The 19287-nt window shown below is 40.6% G+C and overlaps 2 protein-coding genes across 4 annotated transcripts in view; both read left to right on the top strand.

Moving 5' to 3' along the window:
* The window catches only part of GIMAP4 (GTPase, IMAP family member 4), a 43079-nt gene that overhangs the window by 11614 nt on the left and 12178 nt on the right, over positions 1–19287 (top strand). Inside the window, exon 1 of one of the 3 annotated variants that reach the window (XM_088799811.1) lies at positions 11151–11225. The exons of 1 other annotated variant lie outside the window; for it this stretch is intronic. The gene's annotated coding sequence lies outside the window, so the exon portion shown is untranslated. Of the gene's footprint in view, positions 1–11150; positions 11226–19287 lie in introns of those variants that run through there. One more of the 3 variants, XM_074315150.2, reaches the window with a different exon arrangement.
* On the top strand, positions 11095–16383 carry LOC148757360 (GTPase IMAP family member 7-like). Its single transcript, XM_088799820.1, has 2 exons — positions 11095–11225; positions 14202–16383. Exon 2 carries the CDS (start codon positions 14242–14244, stop codon positions 15121–15123), a length of 882 nt encoding a protein of 293 aa, XP_088655946.1. The 5' UTR covers positions 11095–11225; positions 14202–14241; the 3' UTR covers positions 15124–16383.

Raw genomic sequence — 19287 nt, 5'->3', positions numbered from 1 at the left:
CCTATTTTCAAATAGAACACATTCTGAGGTTCTATTAGGGGGCACAATTTAACCTATGATAGTATGGATATGCCAGAATTTGTTTATTCATTCACCATATTATGATGAACATTTAGGTGTTTCTAGTTTGGGTTATTTTAAATACTATAATAAAGTGGCATTCACATACAAGTCTGAGTGGGATAGCTGGATTGTATTGTGTGTTTAACTTTATGAGATACTGTTGATTTTATCCCTCTCAAATGTGGTAGCTTTTTGTATGCTTGTTTGCAATCTATGAGACCACATGCTTGCCAATATTTGGTATTGTCAGTATTTTTAACTCTAGTCTTCGTAATGGGTGTGTAGTGGTATCTCATTATGGTTTCAATGTGCATTTCCCCAAAGATTAGTCAGGTTGAGCATTTTTTCATGTGTTTATTGGTCATTTATATATTTTCTTTTCATTAAAATCTTTCGCCCATTTTATTATGGGGTTGCTTGTCTTCTTAAATACTATTCTGTGTGAATTCTCACTATGTCCTGGATACATGTCTATGTCAGATAAATTTTGCAAATATTTCTTCCAGTCTGTGGCTTGACTCTCATTTTCGTAAGTGTGTCTTGATAAGAGCAAAAGTTTGCGTTTTGATGGTGTCCATGTTTTCAGCCTTTTCATTCATGTTTTGTACTTTTTGGTCCTATTTGAGGAATCTTTGCTTAATCCAGTATCAACAAGTTTTTCTGTTACATATACTTTTCTGGAAGTAGAATAGTGTTAGCTCTTACATTTAGGGTAAGTCCATTTTGATTTAACTTTTGTGTGTGAAGTGAGGTAAAGATTCAGGTTTATTATTTTCTGTATAGATATCTTGCTATTTCAACACAATTTGTTGAAATAACTGTCTTTTCTCAATTGTATTACTTTGGCACCTTGATTGAAAATCAACTGATGATGTAAATGTGGATATATTTCTGGATCCTTTGTTTTTTTCCATTGATCTCTGTATTATCCTTATACCCAAATAACATTATCTAGATTATTGCATCTTTTTATTAAATCTTGATATCAGGTACTGTAAGTCTTTCATATTTGTTCTTTTTTTTATTGTTTTGACTATTACATGTCTTCTATCTTTCCATGCAAATTTTCAAATCAGCTTAGCAATTTCTTTTTTAAAAATTCTGTTAGGATTTTGATTGGGGTTCTTCTGAATTCAGAGACCAATTAGGGGAGAATTGCCACCTTAACAATATGGACTCTTCCAATCCATAAACATCGCATGAATTAGGTCTGGTTTCCTTTCACAGTTTTCAGTGTATCAGTCATGCACCTCGTTTAATAAATTTACATTTAAATATTTTATTTTAAATTGTATTATTTTTAAAATGGAATGTTCCCATTGTTCATTGCTAGTAAATAAACATAGTTGAATGTTGTATACTGACCTCATATCCTGCAGCTGTGTAAATTCACTTATTACTTCTACTAGCTTTTTCGTAGAGACCTTAACTTTTTCTACATACATGATCATGTCATCTGCAAACAAAGACAGTTTTACTTGGTCCTTTCCAATCTTTATGCCTTTTATTTGTTTGTCTTGTGCTATTGTAATAGCTGGAATTTCCAATATAGTATTGAAGAGAAGTAGTGAGAACTGGCACATCCTTGCCTAATGTCTAATGTTAAATATAAAACAATTAGCTTGTCACTGTTAAGTACAATGTTAGAAATAGGGTTTTTCCTTGATGTCCTTAATCAAGTTGAGGAAGTTCCTTTCTGTTCCTAGTTTGCTGAGACGTTTTAATCCTGACTGGTTGTTATATTTTATTCAATGCTTTTTCTGGAATGATTGAAATAATTATATGTTTTCCTGTAATGTGTCGGTGGTCAGTTATGTTTATTATTAAATATTAACGAAACTTATCATACCTAAGATTAACTCTACTCAAGCATGATATAGTACTTTTATGTGTATTGTTGGCTTTCACTTGCTAATATTTTTAAAAAGATTTTTGTGTTTATTTTCATTAAGGGTGTTGGTTCATAGGTCCCTTTTCTTGTGATGTCTCCATCTGGTTTGGGTTTCATGGTATGTTTCGCTTCATAAAATAACATGGGATATGTTCTTTTATCTTCTGTTTTCTGCGTTTTTGTTAGATTGATATCATACAGTTTTTTTCCTTAAAATTGGTCAATGAAATTTACCAATGGATTCATTTTACCCTATACTTCTCTTTGTGGGGATGTTTTAAATCACAATTTAATTTTTTATATGATATAGGGCTTTAGAAATTTTATATTTATTCTTGGGTCAGTATTACTACCTTGTGCTTTTCAAAGGATTTATCTATTTTATCTATATAGTCACATTTATTGGCATCAAGTTTTCCATTACAGCCCATCATTTCTCTTTTATGTCTAAGATTTATAGTGATATTCTCTCTTCCACTCCTGATATTGGTAATTTGTATATTTTTACCCTTTTTTTCATTCATGTAGGTAGAGGCTTGTCAATTTTATTGATTATTTTCAAAGAATCAGCTTTTGTTTTCATTGTTTTCTTTATTGTTTTTCTGTTTTCTATTTCAGTGATTTCTTTCCTGTATTATTTCCTTCCTTATCCTTACTTTAGTTCCAATTTGCTGCTCCATTTCCAAGTTTTTGTTTTTGTTTTTTATTTTTTTTTAATTTATTGGGGTGACAATTGTTAGCAAAATTACACAGATTTCAGGTGCACAACTCTGTATTACATCATCTATAAATCACATTGTGTGTTCACTCCTTTTCCAATTTTTAAATGTGGTATTTTACATGATTATTTTTAGATTGTTTTCCATTTTACATATAAGCCTTTAAAACTAGAAATTTCTCTCTACACATTGCTTTATTGTGAAAGCATTTAGCCCAAACCTGAGTGTCGTTACAAATATAAGCTGTAATTGAGAATTATCCTATATGCAGTGATCCCTGTAACCCAAATAAAGAATACCTAAGTAATGGTCTGGGGGTTTATAATAATACTTAAACTAACTGCTGTATTTTACAGCAATCTCTGCTCCCACTTCCACAGTTCAATAGAGAATGATAAAATCTTTCTAGCTAGGTGTAAGCTGTAGAAACAAAATATAGCCCTACCCTTCCTCTCTGTAAGTCGCCCACTACAGAATCATAGAGATGTGTTCACACCATGCCTATTCTTTTGACTCGCTGTTGTTTGCCTGTCTCACCTAGGCTCCGAGTCGTCCCTGTTACTTAGGTTACATTGTTCTCGAAGGTTGTTTATCCTGGGTGCTACTGCATGATTTTTTCCAGTGCCCTGGCCCCTATTTGAGGATAAGTACCCTATGCTTGTATACACAAGGCTAACCACCACTATCCTCGGATAAATTTATGTCTTATCTTTAATGTCCCTTTGGAGTTGTTGGCAGTTTGTGTTATTACTGATGGCCTTTACAACTCTACATAAAGTCTCACTTATGAGGTATAATCATAAAGTATAAATCCCATTATAATGGGATCCATGTTTCTAGAGAACTAGGACCCTGATTACAATAATTTCCCAATTTCTATTTTCATGGTGGGTAGTGTCAGATGTTGATGGTTAGACTATTCTAAATGCTTCTAGTACCATCACATCAGGTAACTTTGGGCCCATCCTAATTAGGCAGTTGAAGACCAGTGACTTCTCTTGCTTCTAGCAGATGATTCGGACAACACACCTAGATATAGCAGCCCCCTCTCTCTGCCACATCACTGGAAGCAGAGGAGGTAGTAGCTGGCTACACTGAGACAGCCCTAAAACAACGGGGCAAATGTTGGGCTGGGAGGCCAGCTGTGCCGAGAAGTGGGTCTTTCAGAAGAACTGGCAACTCCCTGGTTTTGGCCCAGCAGTTTCTTCCAGAATTTTATGGCACAACCCCTATTCCTTCCCTACCTGTACAGTCTTTGCATGGTCCAATATGGTAGCTCCCAGGCAGATGTGAGTCTTTCATTGTGATGCCAACTGAATAATAATCTCAACTCCCACTCACATTTTCCCTTAATCTTAGCCAGCCTCTACCCAGTGTCCTCAGCTCCTGGAAATTTACTTTTCTCGTCCCAGGATTCTGGTTATCAAATGTGGGAAACTCTGATTTGGGGATTGATTAGCAAAAGTTTCACCATAAAGTGTGTGGGAGATGGGGGTTACCTACAGATTTTGTGGAAGCCAGAGTGAGGGTACTGCAAAATCTCTCTTCTGTTTGATATTTTTAAAAGATTATTCCAATTTACAGACTCGACTGAAGGGGCCAAAATGGAAGTAGAGAGACCAGTTAAGGGACTGCTGAGGTGTGGGTGGTGATGGTGGTCTTCAAACTGGAGAGCAGGGGACAGATTTTGATGGAGCCGAGAGAACTCGCTGCTGGGTTAGATGTGGAGAGTAAAGGAAAAAGTGGAATCAAGGGCGATTCCTACATTTTCGGTCTGAGGAACTGGGTGAATGGTGGTGATACCTCTGAAAGAGAAAACGGGCTGTGTAATCGTGCCTGTGATATTGTCAGTGTGCTAACGTATGCATTATCTCAAAGCAGAGCTAGATGGTTGTAATACAGGCTTCCTCCTGCGGGCATCGTTGTTGTTCAAGGCTGTGCTGGCAGGGTCTGCCTTCTGGGAGAAACAGGCTCTCACCTGTGGTTGTCAGTTGTTTTCCATGGTCCGGGTCTATGCTTGACAAATCCTGAAGATAAAGACATAAGCAGAGAATTACTGAATATAAATACTCAAGACCTATAGAGACGACTTGGTATTTAATTTAAGACACAGTTATTTTGAACACATCGTTTCAGGTGATATGCTATGCTGTTCTGTTCTTAACTTTTGACTTTCCTGGGAAGGGGGTATGTTTAACCAAGTGACACTAAGAAATTATAACTCTACTGATGCTAATCTGTATGATTTATTATTATTATTACTATTATTATTAATATATGTCAAGGGATTTTATATTGTAACTCCAGAGAACTGTCAACACTTTCTGGCTATAATTCTTCAACATATTAATTAAAAATATAAAAACTTCCCTAGATTTCTATGTTAAGGTCGTAACTTTAAATGGAAGGTATTTTGTTCCCTTGTGGATCATAATCCCTGATGAGACGGTTGCATATGTGAAATATAAAGGGACCCTCTTCTTTTCTGTGCAGGTGTCCCTTTTCTCCCCTGCAAGGGTGGAATGGTTAGTGTTACCCACCTACCAGTTTCTTAATGGGAAGAAAAGTCCCATTTTGAATATAAATTGGGGTGAAGCGGGGGGATCGTCTACTGTGATGTCCAGAAGTCAGATTTTGTGGTATTTCCTGCATGAATTCTTTTAGCTAGCATTTTTGCATCTGTATTCATGGGACATATTGATCTGTAGTTTTCTTTTATTGTGTTGTCTTTTTCTGGTTTGGCATCAATATTGGCATCGTAGAATGAATTGGGAAATGTTCTTCCTCCTCTGTTGTTTTGAGAAACTTGTGAAGAATTGGTGTTAATTCTTCTTAAATGTTTGGTAGAATTCACCAAGGAAGCCATCTGGACCTGGGTTTTTCTTTGTAGATAATATTTTGTATGAGTAATTTAATTCTTTTATGCGTTATAGGTCTATTCAGACTTTCTATTTTTTCTTAGACAATTTTTGTAGTTTATGAATTTTTCCATTTCATCTGTGTTATCTGATTTGGGGCCCTAAAATTATCCATAAGATTTCCTTATAATTGTTTTACTTCTGCCAACTCAGTAATAATGTCTCCTCTTTCATTCCTGATTTTAGTAATTTAATTCTTCTCCATTGTCTTTTGGTGAAACTAGCTAAAGATTTGTCAATTTGTTGATGTTTTCAAAGAACCAAGTCTTGCCGTTGGTTTTCTATATTGTTTTTCTGTTCTCTAGTTCATTAATTTCCACTCATTTCTTTCTTATATTCTTCTGATTGCTTTAGGTTTAGTTAATTTTAACTTCTCAGTGCCTTAATGTAGAATATTAGGTTATTGGCCTGAGTCATTCTTGTTTGAGATATCTGTCTGTCTATCTATCTATCTATCTATCTATCTATCTATCTATCTATCTATCATCATATATCTATCTATCTATCTATCTATCTATCTATCTATCTATCTATCTATCTATCTTTCCAGCTATAAATTTTCTCTAAGCATTGCTTTAGCTATACCCCATAAGGTTTGCTATTTTGCTTCTTCATTTTCATTCATCTTAAAGTACTTATAATTTCCCTTTTGATATCTTCTTTGATTCATTGGCTATGTAGAATTGTGTTGTTTAATATCTACTTACTACTGAATTTCCCCCAATTTTTACTATTACTGATTTCTAATTTTACTTTAGTTTTGGCTGGAGAGCAAATGATGTATGGTTTTAATCCTCTTAAGTGTATTGAGGTTTATTTTATGGCCTCACAAATGGTCTATTTAGGAGTATGTTCCTTGAGCACTTGAAAAGAATGTGTATTTGCTGTTGTTGGATGGAGTGTTCTGGTGTTGACCTGGTTGGTCACATCTTTTCTTTCTTTGTTGACTTTCTGATTGGTCGCTCTGGGCATTATTCAAAGTGGAGTATTGAAGTCTACAACTATTATTGTTGAATTGTCTATTTCCCTTTGACATCTGTTAGTTTTTGCTTCATGTGTTTCAGGGCTCAGTTGTTAAGCTCATACCATTTCCCTGAAAATAAGACCTAGCTGGACAATCAGCTCTAATGCGTCTTTTGGATGCATTAATATAAGACCAGGTATTATATTTATTATATTACATTATATTATATTATATTATATTATATTATATTATATTATAGACCCAGTCTTATAGTAAAATAAGACCAGGTCTTACGTTAATTTTTGCTCCAAAAGACACAGTAGAGCTGATTATCTGGCTAGGTCTTGTTTTTGCGGGTACAGGGCATATGTTTATAATTATTGTATCTTCACATTCATTGAGTCTTTCTTCTGCTGGTTCAAATCTACCTTTGAGCCCCTCTAATAAATTTTTCATTTCCGTTATACTTTTCAACTCCAGAATTTCTATTTTGCTCTTCAAAATAACTTCTATTTCCATATTGACATTCTCTATTTGATGAGATGTTGTCATAACATCCTTTATTTCTTTAAGTGTGATTTCCATAAGGTCTTTAAACACGTTTAGAATCGCTGCTTTGAAGCCCCGTCTTCAAGTGCAATATGTAGGCCCTCTCACGGGCAGTTTCTGTTGCCTGATATTTTTCAGTATATGGGTCACACTTTCCAGTTTCTTTGTATGTCTTGTAATTTTCATTAAAAACTGGGCATTTTAGGTAACATAGTGTAACAACTCTGGATAGTGATTTACCTTCATCTGTTTTAGGGCTTGATTTGCTGTTGTTTGCATGTTTGTTTGGTGACTTGGCTAGACTCTTCCCCTTGGCTAATGTATTTCTCCTGAAATCTCTAATTTTGTTCCTCAGAAGGCACAGTCTCAGGACGTCACCTGGGATGACAATGGTTTATTTAAAAAATAATAAACATTTCTTCACTTGCCATATGATCTTAGGGCAGCTATTTTTTTTTAAACACATCCTATGAGATATTTTGTTTTGTTTTTCTAATTTTATTGGGAAATATTGGGGAACAGTGTGCTTCTCCAGTGCTATCAGCTCCAAGTCATTGTCCATCAATCCAGTTGTGGAAGGCGCAGCTCAGCTCCAAGTCCAGTTGTCATTTTCAATCTTTAGTTGCAGGGGGCACAGCCCACCATCCCATGCGGAAATTGAACCAGCAATCTTGTTGTTGAGAGCTCACGCTCTAACCAACTGAGCCATCGGCCACCCCTCCTGCAGCTCAGCGGCAGCTCATTGTCTTCAATCTAGTTGTGGAGGACACAGCTCACTGCCCCATGTGGGAATTGAACCGGCGACCTCAGCATTAGGAGCACGATGCTCCACCCACCTGAGCCTCAAGGACGTAGGGCAGCTTTCAGAGCCTTTAATTTTTTAAAAGATCATTTTCACCAGTTGCGGTTGTTACACCAGCAATACGTCTGCAGGGTTCCTCATGATGTTTCCCGAACTGGAAATCCTGTCAGTAGTTTTAGATTAAACTGTAGTCCGTGCTAGCTCCCCTCATCTTCCTTCCAGCTGTGTGCATGGATTTTGGATGGTTTAGTTCCCTTCTTGCTCTTTAGTGGAGTTGAATGAAATATTGCTAAATAGGGACCCAGGTGGCAGCGGCCGCTGTCCTCCAGACTGCTATCTCTGTCTTGAGTCCTTGGTGTTCCACTAAATGCAGACGTGTAATGCTTGCAGAGGATAGGAGACATGCTGACGTCTCCTTATATTTCTAAATAGTCACTTATGGTTTTTCACAGCTTTGATATGTGTCGTTTAATTCTAATCTTCAAGTGATATTTCTTCATGATAAACAATATTCAAAAACAATGAGGCTGCTGAGCTATTTAGTAGCTCTTGAGCTTTGAGAAGTTCATTGTTAGGATTTTGAAAGCGACCCTCGGAAGCTCCTGTTCCAGTTTAGAGCAGAGTCCATTTTGTTGGCTCCTGTCAAAGTGTTAAGTGTTGTCCCTGCTCTGAATGGGGCCACACGGGTCTGGAGACTCAGAGGCAAACTCTTTCTTTAATTCCTTGGCCAACACCAGCCTGAGAAGGGGCTGAATGGGATCCCGAGCACAGTTCAGTGCGATCTCCATGGTGGTGTGTCTCCTTGGCCCAGCCTTTCTCCCCTCACCCCTCTGAACACCTCAGCAGGCACAAATAAGGGGTTTTTCACAGCTTTGATATGTGTCGTTTAATTCTAATTTTCATGTGATATTTCTTCATGATAAACAATATTCAAAAACAATGAGGCTGCTGAGCTATTTAGTAGCTCCTTGAGCTTTGAGAAGTTCACTGTTAGGATTTTGAAAGTGACCCTCGGAAGTTTCTAGAAGCTGGAGAGGCAACGGATGGATTCTCCCATGGAGCCTGCAGAAACGACGAGCCCTGTTAATACCTTTGCTTTATTTTTGTAAGACTAATCTGTGGCCCTTGATCTCTAGAACTGTAGGAGAATCAGTTTGTATTGTCTTAGGCCACTACATTTTTAGTAGTTTGTTATGGCAGCAATAGGAAACTGACGTACCAGTGTTAAATGTCCACTTGTAGAAGAGTCAGGAGAACGTGAGGAACCATTCCTTTCGCCTCCTGCTCTTATTTCTGCAATGTCAGTAAGTTTGAGCTTTGAATTTATCTAGATCATAGCAGCAGGAAAAGCCCTGAGCTTCATGAGGCAGACTCCACAAGACTGGATTTAAAAAAGGTCTTTTAATAACCCCTGACCTTTTGGAAAATTTATGTCTATTTATATGGCCATGTTTGTGATGTGAAGAATAATGGGAAAATGATAAAAGGAGGCTGGGGCTCCCTCCACATTCACCTCGTTGCTTCTGACTGTGTGGAAGGAGCAGCCTCCTGGGGAGGGGCAACCTCATGACGTTGTAGGTGAGACCAGCAGCAGAGACTCAGGTGGCTCTCCGCAGAGCTGGACGTGGAAAGCAGCTCTTCACGATGAGGTGAAGAGAACAATACAGGAGAGGAAGAGGCAACCATCCTCCTGTCACAAATCTGATGCAGGGGATCGCGCCTAAGTTAGGGTTCACAGGTGGGACTACTACATTCCAGATACTCGTCCGTGACCAGTGGCCTCAAGGCTGTGACCACTGGATTTGCGTCCTGGTTCCTATAGCGTCAGGACTGTACTCCACTACTGCCCGTTTCCCGTTCGGTGTACTGAGCGTCATACCTGGAGAAGCAACTAGCTGACCAGGAAAATTTCCGAGGCAGCTCTGGCAGGACGGGTTTCACCGTAGAAATTTGTAGGATGAAATGGAACTGGGCATCGTTTGAGCAGGAGATGTGGTTCTGGTTCTGCTCTAGACTCATGGAAAGGCAGCCCTGTCAAGGTGAGCGTCATGGGTGCGCGGTCTGCAGAGCTGCACAGGGCCTGTGCTAGAAGGACCCCTCCTTGGGTTTCATGCTCTGCTGATGTCATCCTGAAATTCTCAGTGATATTTGAACAAAGGACCCGCCTTTTTCCTCTTGTCCCAGACCTTGCAAATTACGGAGCTGCTCCTGATCTGTGCCTTTGTTGAATCAGAAAACTCTTCCCTGGGACCCTTCAAGGTGACCCAAGTCATTAACACCAATAATTGGTCATTGACACCATCATTTCCAAACCTGTTTCCCTGCATGGATACCATCTTGTTGGCTACTTCCTGCCACATCGGGTCATGTTAGTACTTACCCTCAAGCTTAAGCATTGACTAATCTAGCCTCTCAATCTAGTGAACCAAAATTCATCATAAAGAACTTAACATTTTTATGGCTATGCAACAGACAACTGGAACATCTTGTGAACCGTGAGAGCTTTGACAGCCTGCCTCTTGCCTCAAGAGAATTTCCAGCGCAGGTGTGAGCCATTCGCTGGGTAGGTTTAGGATAAGCTGTCTCTGCCAGGCCTGGGCCAGGGGAAGGCAGCAAGCTAGGGAGGGAAAGTTGTATCTGCCTCCTGGGTGCAGCTTTACCTGTCACATCACCTATACTCCAAGCTTGCAAGAACCACATGAAAAAGGCCAGAGACACTGTGTGGTTAGAGGTCACTTTTTCCAGGCCCCCTATTCCTCTTACTCTGGGCTCCCAGTGGTTTATGTTCTTTGGTCTTTGTACCTGAGTCTTGCTAATTTTGGAAAAAGCAACTCGAGACCCTCCTGAAAGACTAGACTAAAGTCACATATTATATACCATGACTAGCAAGCAGCCCACGATACCCCAAGTCACATGCCCGGCTTCTTCCTTCCAGAATTACCTGTGATCTCCCACAGCAGCAGGGACAATTATGAGACGCTGTGCCTGGCTTTCTGGGCACGATGTGGGTCATTTAAACAGGGCCGTTTGGATCCCCCACTATAACCCGGATCAAGGAATATGGCTTTGGAAATTGGGGCCCATGGAAGAAAAGGTTTTAACTTGAGAAAACCACAGCACCCACCAACCAAATGATGGGACAGTATTTCTGTCTCTTTAAGGGCAAACGGTTCTTCCACTGGCTCCACCCAATCTGAGCTTCCTGGCTCAGTGGTTTCGAAGGATAAAAACACGTTTTGCTCACACTTAAAGCAAAAGCACCAGCTCAAACAGCTTCTTCGGAGAAAACCTGAGAAGTCATCAACTCCTTGCAAAGAAGGTGAGCCTGACTGACAAGTGGCGCCCAAGCAATAGAGCTGTGAGGGCGGTCAGGTCCAGGGAGTCTGTGCGGGGGTGGCTTCTGGTTGAGAGGAGACCAGGTCCAGGCTGGCAGCACAGCAGGGAGGACGCTGGCAGAGTGGTCGGGGTGGATGGTAGGGAGGGGAGCGAGGAGCCCGGCGTGCATCCATCTCATACTGAATGGGGCGAGCTCGTGCTGACCAGTGCACCTGCCATATACTTGCCTTGGTGACAGACACGGAGGGCTGCCTCCTAACCCATCCTGTTCCCATTCCTAGGACATTAGTGTCCCCACGGCAGGTCTATAGAGCTGGAAGGCAATTTGGAGACCACCCAGTCTAAATCCCTCTTTTTACTACAATAGAAGCAGGAGGACAGAGAGGGTGGCACTTCTCCAGGATGCCGCTCGCTCATGGGAGAGACAAGCTAGAATTCAGTGTGCTGAATGCTTTCCAGCATTTCACAGGGAGAAGCTGTGACCCTAAAAGTGTGACATCTGGAGGGAGGAGGGAGCGGGGTGGGGAGAGGTTGGCTATTCTAGAGCGTTGTATGCGTAACCTTCCTGGTAGCCCTCCCTAATTCCAAGCTGGCTACCAGTTCACCATTCTGGAAAGAGTGGGGGCTCTCGTCCCTCCCCTCCCTTACTCTATCTCTGGTTTGTCATAAATGGACTTTTAGAATCATGATGTTGGGCAAGGGTTTCAGCATTTTTGAGCCTCTTCAATGTCCTCGTTTAAAAAGTTAAAATAATAAAATTAGCTTCTCTGCAGGCTATTATGGGGGGTAAGTGAAATGACGTACACACATATTTATCAGGAGGCTTGGTGTAGAGTGTTCAGTAGGGGTCATGTTACACACAGGTTAAGATATTTATCGTGGACAATTTTAACTTCTTCAAAGAAAAAGAGTAATCAGGAACCTCCGTATGCCAATACCAAACTTATTATATAATTATCAACCGATGGACATCTTATTTCATCGATCTGCTCACTAGTGCCCACCCACTCCACATTATTTTGGAGCAAATATCAGACATTGTTTCAGTTTATCAGTAAATATTTGAGTCGATATGTCTGAAAGGTAAAACCATTTTAAAAATGTTACCATTATCAGACGTCAAAAAACAAGACAAATTTTTAAAAACTTACTAGTTGTATTCAGATTTTACTGATTGTCTTATAATTTAAAAAATGATTTGAAGGTGCATCCATGTAAGATCCAGAACTTACAATTATCGGATATCGCTTAAGTTTGACTTCCTATAGAGGTTTCCAACCTTCCTGGTTTCTTTCTGGGAAATTTCTGTGTTTAAGAATGGGGAAGTTTTTTGTCCAACAGACTTGGTCAGTACATTTTGTTGGTTAAATCCTTGAGCTGTCATTTCACCTACTCTTGTAGTTCCAGTGTTCTGTGTGAATTGATGTTTTAGGGAGAGGCTTGGTCAGATCAGGGTTTGACTGTGTCTTTGGGGGGATCCTCCATAGGTGCAGCTGTAAGCTTCCCTCAGGAGGCACATGATGGTTTTGGTTGTGTCTCTTTCTGTGACATTGACAGACTTTAATGATTGCCTGGCGTAATTTATTGTTTCATTAAGGGTCACAAATGATGATAATTTGAATTCTATCACTCTTTCTTCATTTCTTAGATGGAATAATCCTATTAAAGGAAGTTCCCCTCAAGCACTCTTTCACCTTCACTAGGTACAGTTATATAGAAAGACAAAATAGGAATGCTTGATTCTTGCCCTTTATTTGTCAGTGTTCAGAAGAATGGGATGCTTTCCTAGCAGACTCCACAGGGAACAACTGATTCAAAAGAGTTGATCCATTTTTTTTCCATTATTAATATGGATTAATTTCTTATATATAAATTTCTACCAATTAGGAATTTGAATGTCATGAGGCAATGGATGCAGTTTTATCTTCTTCTATAAGGTTACATAGGTACCCCAAAATTGCTTATTAGTCCATCCTTTTTTCCAACTGATGTGAGATGCTGCCTTATTGAATATAAATTTAACATAATATAAGTGAATTGAATATTAATAAATATTGTATGATTAATTGGGTCTAGTTCTGTCTTTTCTGTTTCTGTTTCACTGTTCTCTCTCTGTTCATGCACCAACATCATAATGCTTTTATTATGGAAACTACAAAGTTTTACTCTCTGGTAGAGCTAGTTGTCCCTCTTAGTTGTGTTTCTTGATGGTGTAGGCTAGTTTTATTTTTTCCTCATCCAAATGAACTTTATAATCTATTATTTTAGCTGCAGGAGGAAAGGTAAGGACAAAAAATTTTAAATGTATAGTTATATCAAATCGTATTGGAGAAGAATCTATTAATTCCAATTTTATGAAATACTTTAAACATGAGTCAGTGTTAAATTTTGCCAAATATCTTTTTTTCTTCGAGGTTATTTTCTTCTTAATCTATTAATGAGATGTGTTATAACAACCAACTGTCTCATATCTAACCACCCTAGTGCTTCTGAAATAAATCAGATAATAATGTATTGCGTTTTTTTTAGTGTCTCATAATTTATAGAGGGTTTTGGTATGAGTATTCGCAAATGAGACACGTCGGCAGCTATATTTGTTGGTGAAGTCCTTGTTTGCCTTTGGGATCAACTTATACTCGATTCATAGAAAAATGGAAAGTTTTTCTTCTTTTTTAACTGACCAGGAATAGTTTAGCACTGAGATTATCAGAGTTTAAAGGTTTAAATGAGTTCCCTTATGAAAGCACCTGGACCCGGTACTCCTTTGTGGGGAAACTCTGGAACTGCTGTTCTATTTCTTCCATAGTAATAACCATTTCATCTTCCTGCCATTACTGGAATCAATATGAATAATAGACTATTACAAATTTTCAGGAGGAACAAAAGAAGAACAGAGGGCTGGAAGTGGTTTCTCACTGACCTATATTGACCCCCTTTCTCTCTCCTTCCCTTCCTTAAGGTCTGTGGGTACCTAAGACCCAGCGCCTCTTGACAGGATCATGGCAGGCCTTAAGGACAACACTCTGAGGATTGTTCTGGTGGGGAAAACCGGCAGTGGGAAAAGTGGGACAGCAAACACCATCCTTGGGAGAAGAGAATTTGAGTCTAAAATTGACGCCCATGCTGTTACCAAGAGCTGTCAGAAAGCATCACGGGTGTGGAAGGGGAGACAGCTTCTTATTGTTGACACCCCAGGTCTCTTTGACACTAAAGAGACACTGGTGAAGACCTGTGAGGAAATCAGCCTCTGTGTCGTCGCCTCGTGCCCTGGGCCTCACGCCATCGTCCTGGTGGTGCGACTGGGCCGCTTCACGGAAGAAGAGCAGAAAACTGTTGCATTGGTCAAGGCCGTGTTTGGGAAGGAAGCCATGAAGCACATGATCGTCTTGTTCACTCGTAAAGATGAGTTAGAAGAGAACCAGAGCCTGGAAGGCTTTATAAGTGAATCAGACGTGGACCTAAGAAACCTCGTCAAAGAGTGTGGGGACCGCTGCTGTGCCTTCAATAACAAAAGTACAGACAAGGCTGAGAAGGAAGCCCAAGTGCAGGAGCTGGTGGAGATAATAGACAGAATGGTGCGGGGCAACGGAGGGGCCCACTTTTCTGATGACATTTACAAGGACGCAGAGGAAAGGCTGCAACGTCAGGAAGAGGTCTTGAAGGAAACCTATGCTGATCTAAGAGAGAAGGAAATTCTACTAGTAGAGGAGTATGCGGATAAACCAAAGGAAGAAAAGGAGGAAAAAATAGAACAGCTACATATGGAATATGAGGAAAAAATAAAAAACATAAGAGAAGAAGCTGAAAAGAATGTATCTGCAGGGCTTTTTGACAGGATTGTTAAGCTGATTTCAAAAATATGGGATATGTTTTGGAAGTAACGTAAATCTTATTTCTTCTCAGCTTACGATGATTTGTTAATGAGGTAGATTGTATTTTCCAAAGTTAGTTACAACAATATCTTAGATGGTCTTTTCCAAAGATGCTACAACAGTGTCCTCTGTCCTATGCATTCTTCTTACAAGCTGAGCTTGTTCTCTTTCTGTTGAGTCCTGGGATCTGTGTCCCCTCCTTAGAAACTGGATGGACTTGGTGACTGCTTCGATGAATCGTGGATGGTTGAAGTGACACCGTGTGACTTGTACGATTTGATAGGGACAATGCCGCCTTGCTCCCTTGGGGTGCTTGCCCTTGAACTTGGCCACCATGTTGTGAGGAAGCCCAGGTTGCCCACTGAGAGGCCACGTGAAAAGGACGTGAAGTCGCAGGCCCACTTCCCTGGCTGGTCTTTCCTCTGCCAGGCAGAACCAACGTGCCAGCCGTGCAAGTCAGGCATCACGGAAACAGATTCCCCAGCTGCCAACTGAGCCCCCTCCCATGAAGCTGCAAAGAGCCAAAAGGAGCCGTCCCCACCATGTCCTGTTCAATCACCGATTCCTGAGAAAGGGAAATAAGGGCTGTTGTTTTAAACCGCTAAGCTTCAGGATGGTTTATTATGCCAGCTCTCTCCCCATTTCCACCTGTCGCCCCTCGTGATGCCACAAATTTAAGAAGTCACAAAATTGGCATAATTGGGCAATAATATATTCTGTACCATTCAAAGACTCAATTTAGGACATTCAGATAAGAAGTCCCGTACACGTGTGGCGTTAGCACCACTGGTGACGCCTGTTATTTCAGTCCACGGCTGTAGCGCTTCATTAGTGACGCATCAGGCTTCCCCAGGAGGACGGTTCTGAGGGTCATGGCGTCTGGAGGTTGAGAAATTCTCTTATGGTTTTTCTCTCTCTCTCTCTTTCTTAAGGTACCATCCTAAGTTAAATTGTCCCTGACTGTAACTTGCAAATCTCTTCTGCGCCAGATATGTTTTATTTGCGTCTGCAGATCCACACCTCGCCCTTCACCCAGCTCTCTGCCCACAGAGGCTGACCCATGTGGACTCCACCAGTGGGATCTCCTGCTCTCTGGCTTCTGTTTGGCTTCTGCCACTGGGAAGTCCAAGCAGTAGATCTGTGGGGGTAGAAAAGCAAGGCCGGGATATGTGTTCGCTTGCCTCTCTCCCTGCAGAGCATCTGTGACTAGCTGCAAACTTAAGCCAGTAAAAATAAAACCAGTAAAAATAAAACCTTTTAATCCCACAAGTCTGGTGTTCCTTTGGCTCAAACACTCCCAGAGGTGAACCCAAGGTGTTTGGTTAATTGCAGTAGGTCATGGACAGGATGTGACCCCCGATTGTCCGGGAACCTGGACCTGGACAATTGGAAACTCCCTCCCATCACCCCTTCCTGCCCCGACCTTCCTCATCCTGTTTCTGGAATGTGTATTCAGTTGCCCTTTCTGTTCCCATGAGTTGCCCTGAGGACACAACCTTGAAATAGTAATACATTGTTGAGAGTATCAAGAGGGCTTATGTAAAAGCCCAGCTAAGGCCTCTGTGTATACTTCTCAGATCTGGCAGGCAGGAGCTTCTTGGGGCTGGCCAAGACAAGCTTTGTAGAAAGTTCCCCTGAGGGTAAGCGGGAGGGGGAGGTAGGAGAGGGTGAAGGGGGTCAAACATATGGTGATGGAAGGAGGCTCTGGGTGGGGAGCACCCAGTGCAAATATGTAGATGATGTGTGATAGATCTGGACACTTGAAACCTATGTAATCTTCCTAACAATTGTCACTTCAATAAATTTAATGAAAGAAAAGAAATTTGACTTGCTCATTAAACTGCCACTTCCCCATCTGGAGTGGTCTGCCTCTTTCTTGGGTCTCTCCCTGCCCACCAGAGGGGTGCTGGTTTCAGATGACACCTGGGAGATTTCAAGCCAAACACCAATCTCATCTCTGTTTATCCACAAATATGAAAAAATGGAGTATCTAAGGCAGTGGTTCTCCAGTTCTTTCTAACTGTGAAGAAGCACTCAATTACCTAAAATTCTTTCTAAATCCGTGTTTGGAATCAGCAAATTGCCATGTTACAGAAAACCATCATCATCACCACCATTCTCATCTCATCCTCCAGGGAGGTCAGAGGTCTCAGCTCTGAGTCTGGGTCTCAGCCACGCACACTCACATCAAGGGACACTTGCCATGCAAAGTGCCATATACGTGAGTGTTTGCTGGAGCAAGGGTGGGCACGAGGCCAGGGGTCACTACCGGGCGTGAGGAGATGTTTGTGGCTGGTGGATATAGTCCTCACTTAGTTGTGGTGATGGCTTCATGGGCGGATACATACGCAAAGATTCATCCAATAATTATGTACAGTTTATTATATGTCAGAAATGCTTATTCGTATATTTTGTCCTTTTTAAATTGGACTGTTAGTCTTTTTATTAATGGATTTTAAGAATTCTTTATTTTGTTCTTTGTCAGCTCTTATCAAATATATTTACAAGTTCCTTATGCGATATGTGGGAGAACGCAAACATTTTCTCCCAGTTCATAGCTTGCTCTGACTTTGCAACATTTTAATTCCATTCCCATTCTCCCTCCGTATCTATATAGTACAGTTGTTATTTTAATTTTCTTTTTTCTCTTTTTAAACTCTAAAGGTTGTTTCTATTATTTATACTGTCTCTGTTTGTTTAGACATAGTCTTTTTTTTTTTTTAACCTCGGATTTCCCATCTGGGAATACTTTCCTCTTGCCTCAAGTAAATCGCTTAGACATTCCTTTAGTGAGGTTGTGCAGGTGGTAGGAGAGTTCAGTCTTTGCCGTCTGAGATGTGGGTGTTTTGCCCTCAGTTCTGTCGGCTGTTTTCCCTGAGCGCAGAATTTTAGGTTGAGTGCTGTTTGCTCTCAGCACATTGAAAATCTGCTTCCATTGTTCTCTGATTCTTTGTTATTGTTAAGACATCAGGCCCATTCCAACCATCACTTCTTCCGAGGTCTTCTGTCTGATTTTCGTAGCTCCCATGAAGCTATTCTTTTTGTTTTGATGTCCTACTGCTGCACTGTTATGCATCAACGTGTGAATTCCTTCTTAATTATCTTCCTTGGTTTGGGTTAGATTTCTTGAATGTCCGCACTGGTGCATTTCCTCAGTTCAGAAAAACAGTCAACCTTGCTGCTTTAAAAACTTTCTCTACCCTCTTTTCTGGTTTTGCTCTATAAACATCTTTTGCCTTTTTCAATGCCTTTCTGGTCTTCGTTTTTCAAATCCATCATGCACTCACCAATTAGAAGACACTGACTTTATTGAGAGGGTAGCCCTTTGGGGTTTATGGTAAAAGTTCCCTATGAGACCCCCCCTCTTGAATCAGTCCTTGCTTTTGAGTCATTAGGTCAAGCTTGCCTGTTAGAACGGCTATTATCAGAAAGACAAGAAATACCGAGTGCATTTTAGCTGTAAGTGTGGCTTCAAGAACCAACGTTTCAGTCCCCCAGGTTTGGTAAAATAGCCTCAGAGTGTCAGCCGGCTGCTAGCCTCCACTTACCGTCTGGGTTTCCACCCTCACTTCGCTCCTTGTATGAGAACATTTATTTTCCTGCCTTCTCCCACATGCTTTTAAGAAAACATATGTACTATTTTTCAGTACTTTTACTTGATTTCGGTAGGAGGGTTAATATTCTAGCTACCTGCAAGAGAAATTTATTTTTATTTGTTTGGTTAGTTCCCCCCCCCCCCCGCCCCCGCCTCCCAGGTTTGTTTTTGTTTCCTGAGTTAATGGCGGCCTTTAGGGTTACCTTTACTATATTATTGCCTCGTGTCTTTGCCTTTCAAATGGTAGTATATCCTTAAGTGTCATCTCTCTCTGATTGCCTTTTCAAATTTAAAAATAAATCATTAGAAAAGCTGCCTAGAAGTTATATCTCTAACTCTAACCTAACCCTAACCCTAACCCTAAACTAACCTTATCCCTAACCCTAACCCAGCCTAACCCTAACATAACCCTAAGGGATGCTTGTGACTGCAGGCCTCACCTGCGGTGACAGAGCAGGACACGCTGTTATGCCACAAAGCAGACATCATCCTGTGGAGATGTTCTAATCTTTAGAGCAAATCTCTCTTCTTGAAGTGTGGGGCTCTGAATTAGGGGTACACCAGGGATCATGGAGTCA

Source organism: Rhinolophus sinicus, chromosome 8 (genome assembly GCF_057876585.1).
Source record: "Rhinolophus sinicus isolate RSI-liver-muscle chromosome 8, RSI-T2T, whole genome shotgun sequence".
Taxonomy (NCBI): Eukaryota; Metazoa; Chordata; class Mammalia; order Chiroptera; family Rhinolophidae; genus Rhinolophus; species Rhinolophus sinicus.
Note: the sequence above shows the minus strand (reverse complement) of the source record. Positions and strands in the feature narration are given on the sequence as shown.

What these genes read in the sequence shown, in the direction of transcription:
- LOC148757360 (XM_088799820.1), top strand. Translation starts at nt 14,242, where the DNA reads ATGGCAGGCCTTAAGGACAACACTCTGAGGATTGTTCTGGTGGGGAAA.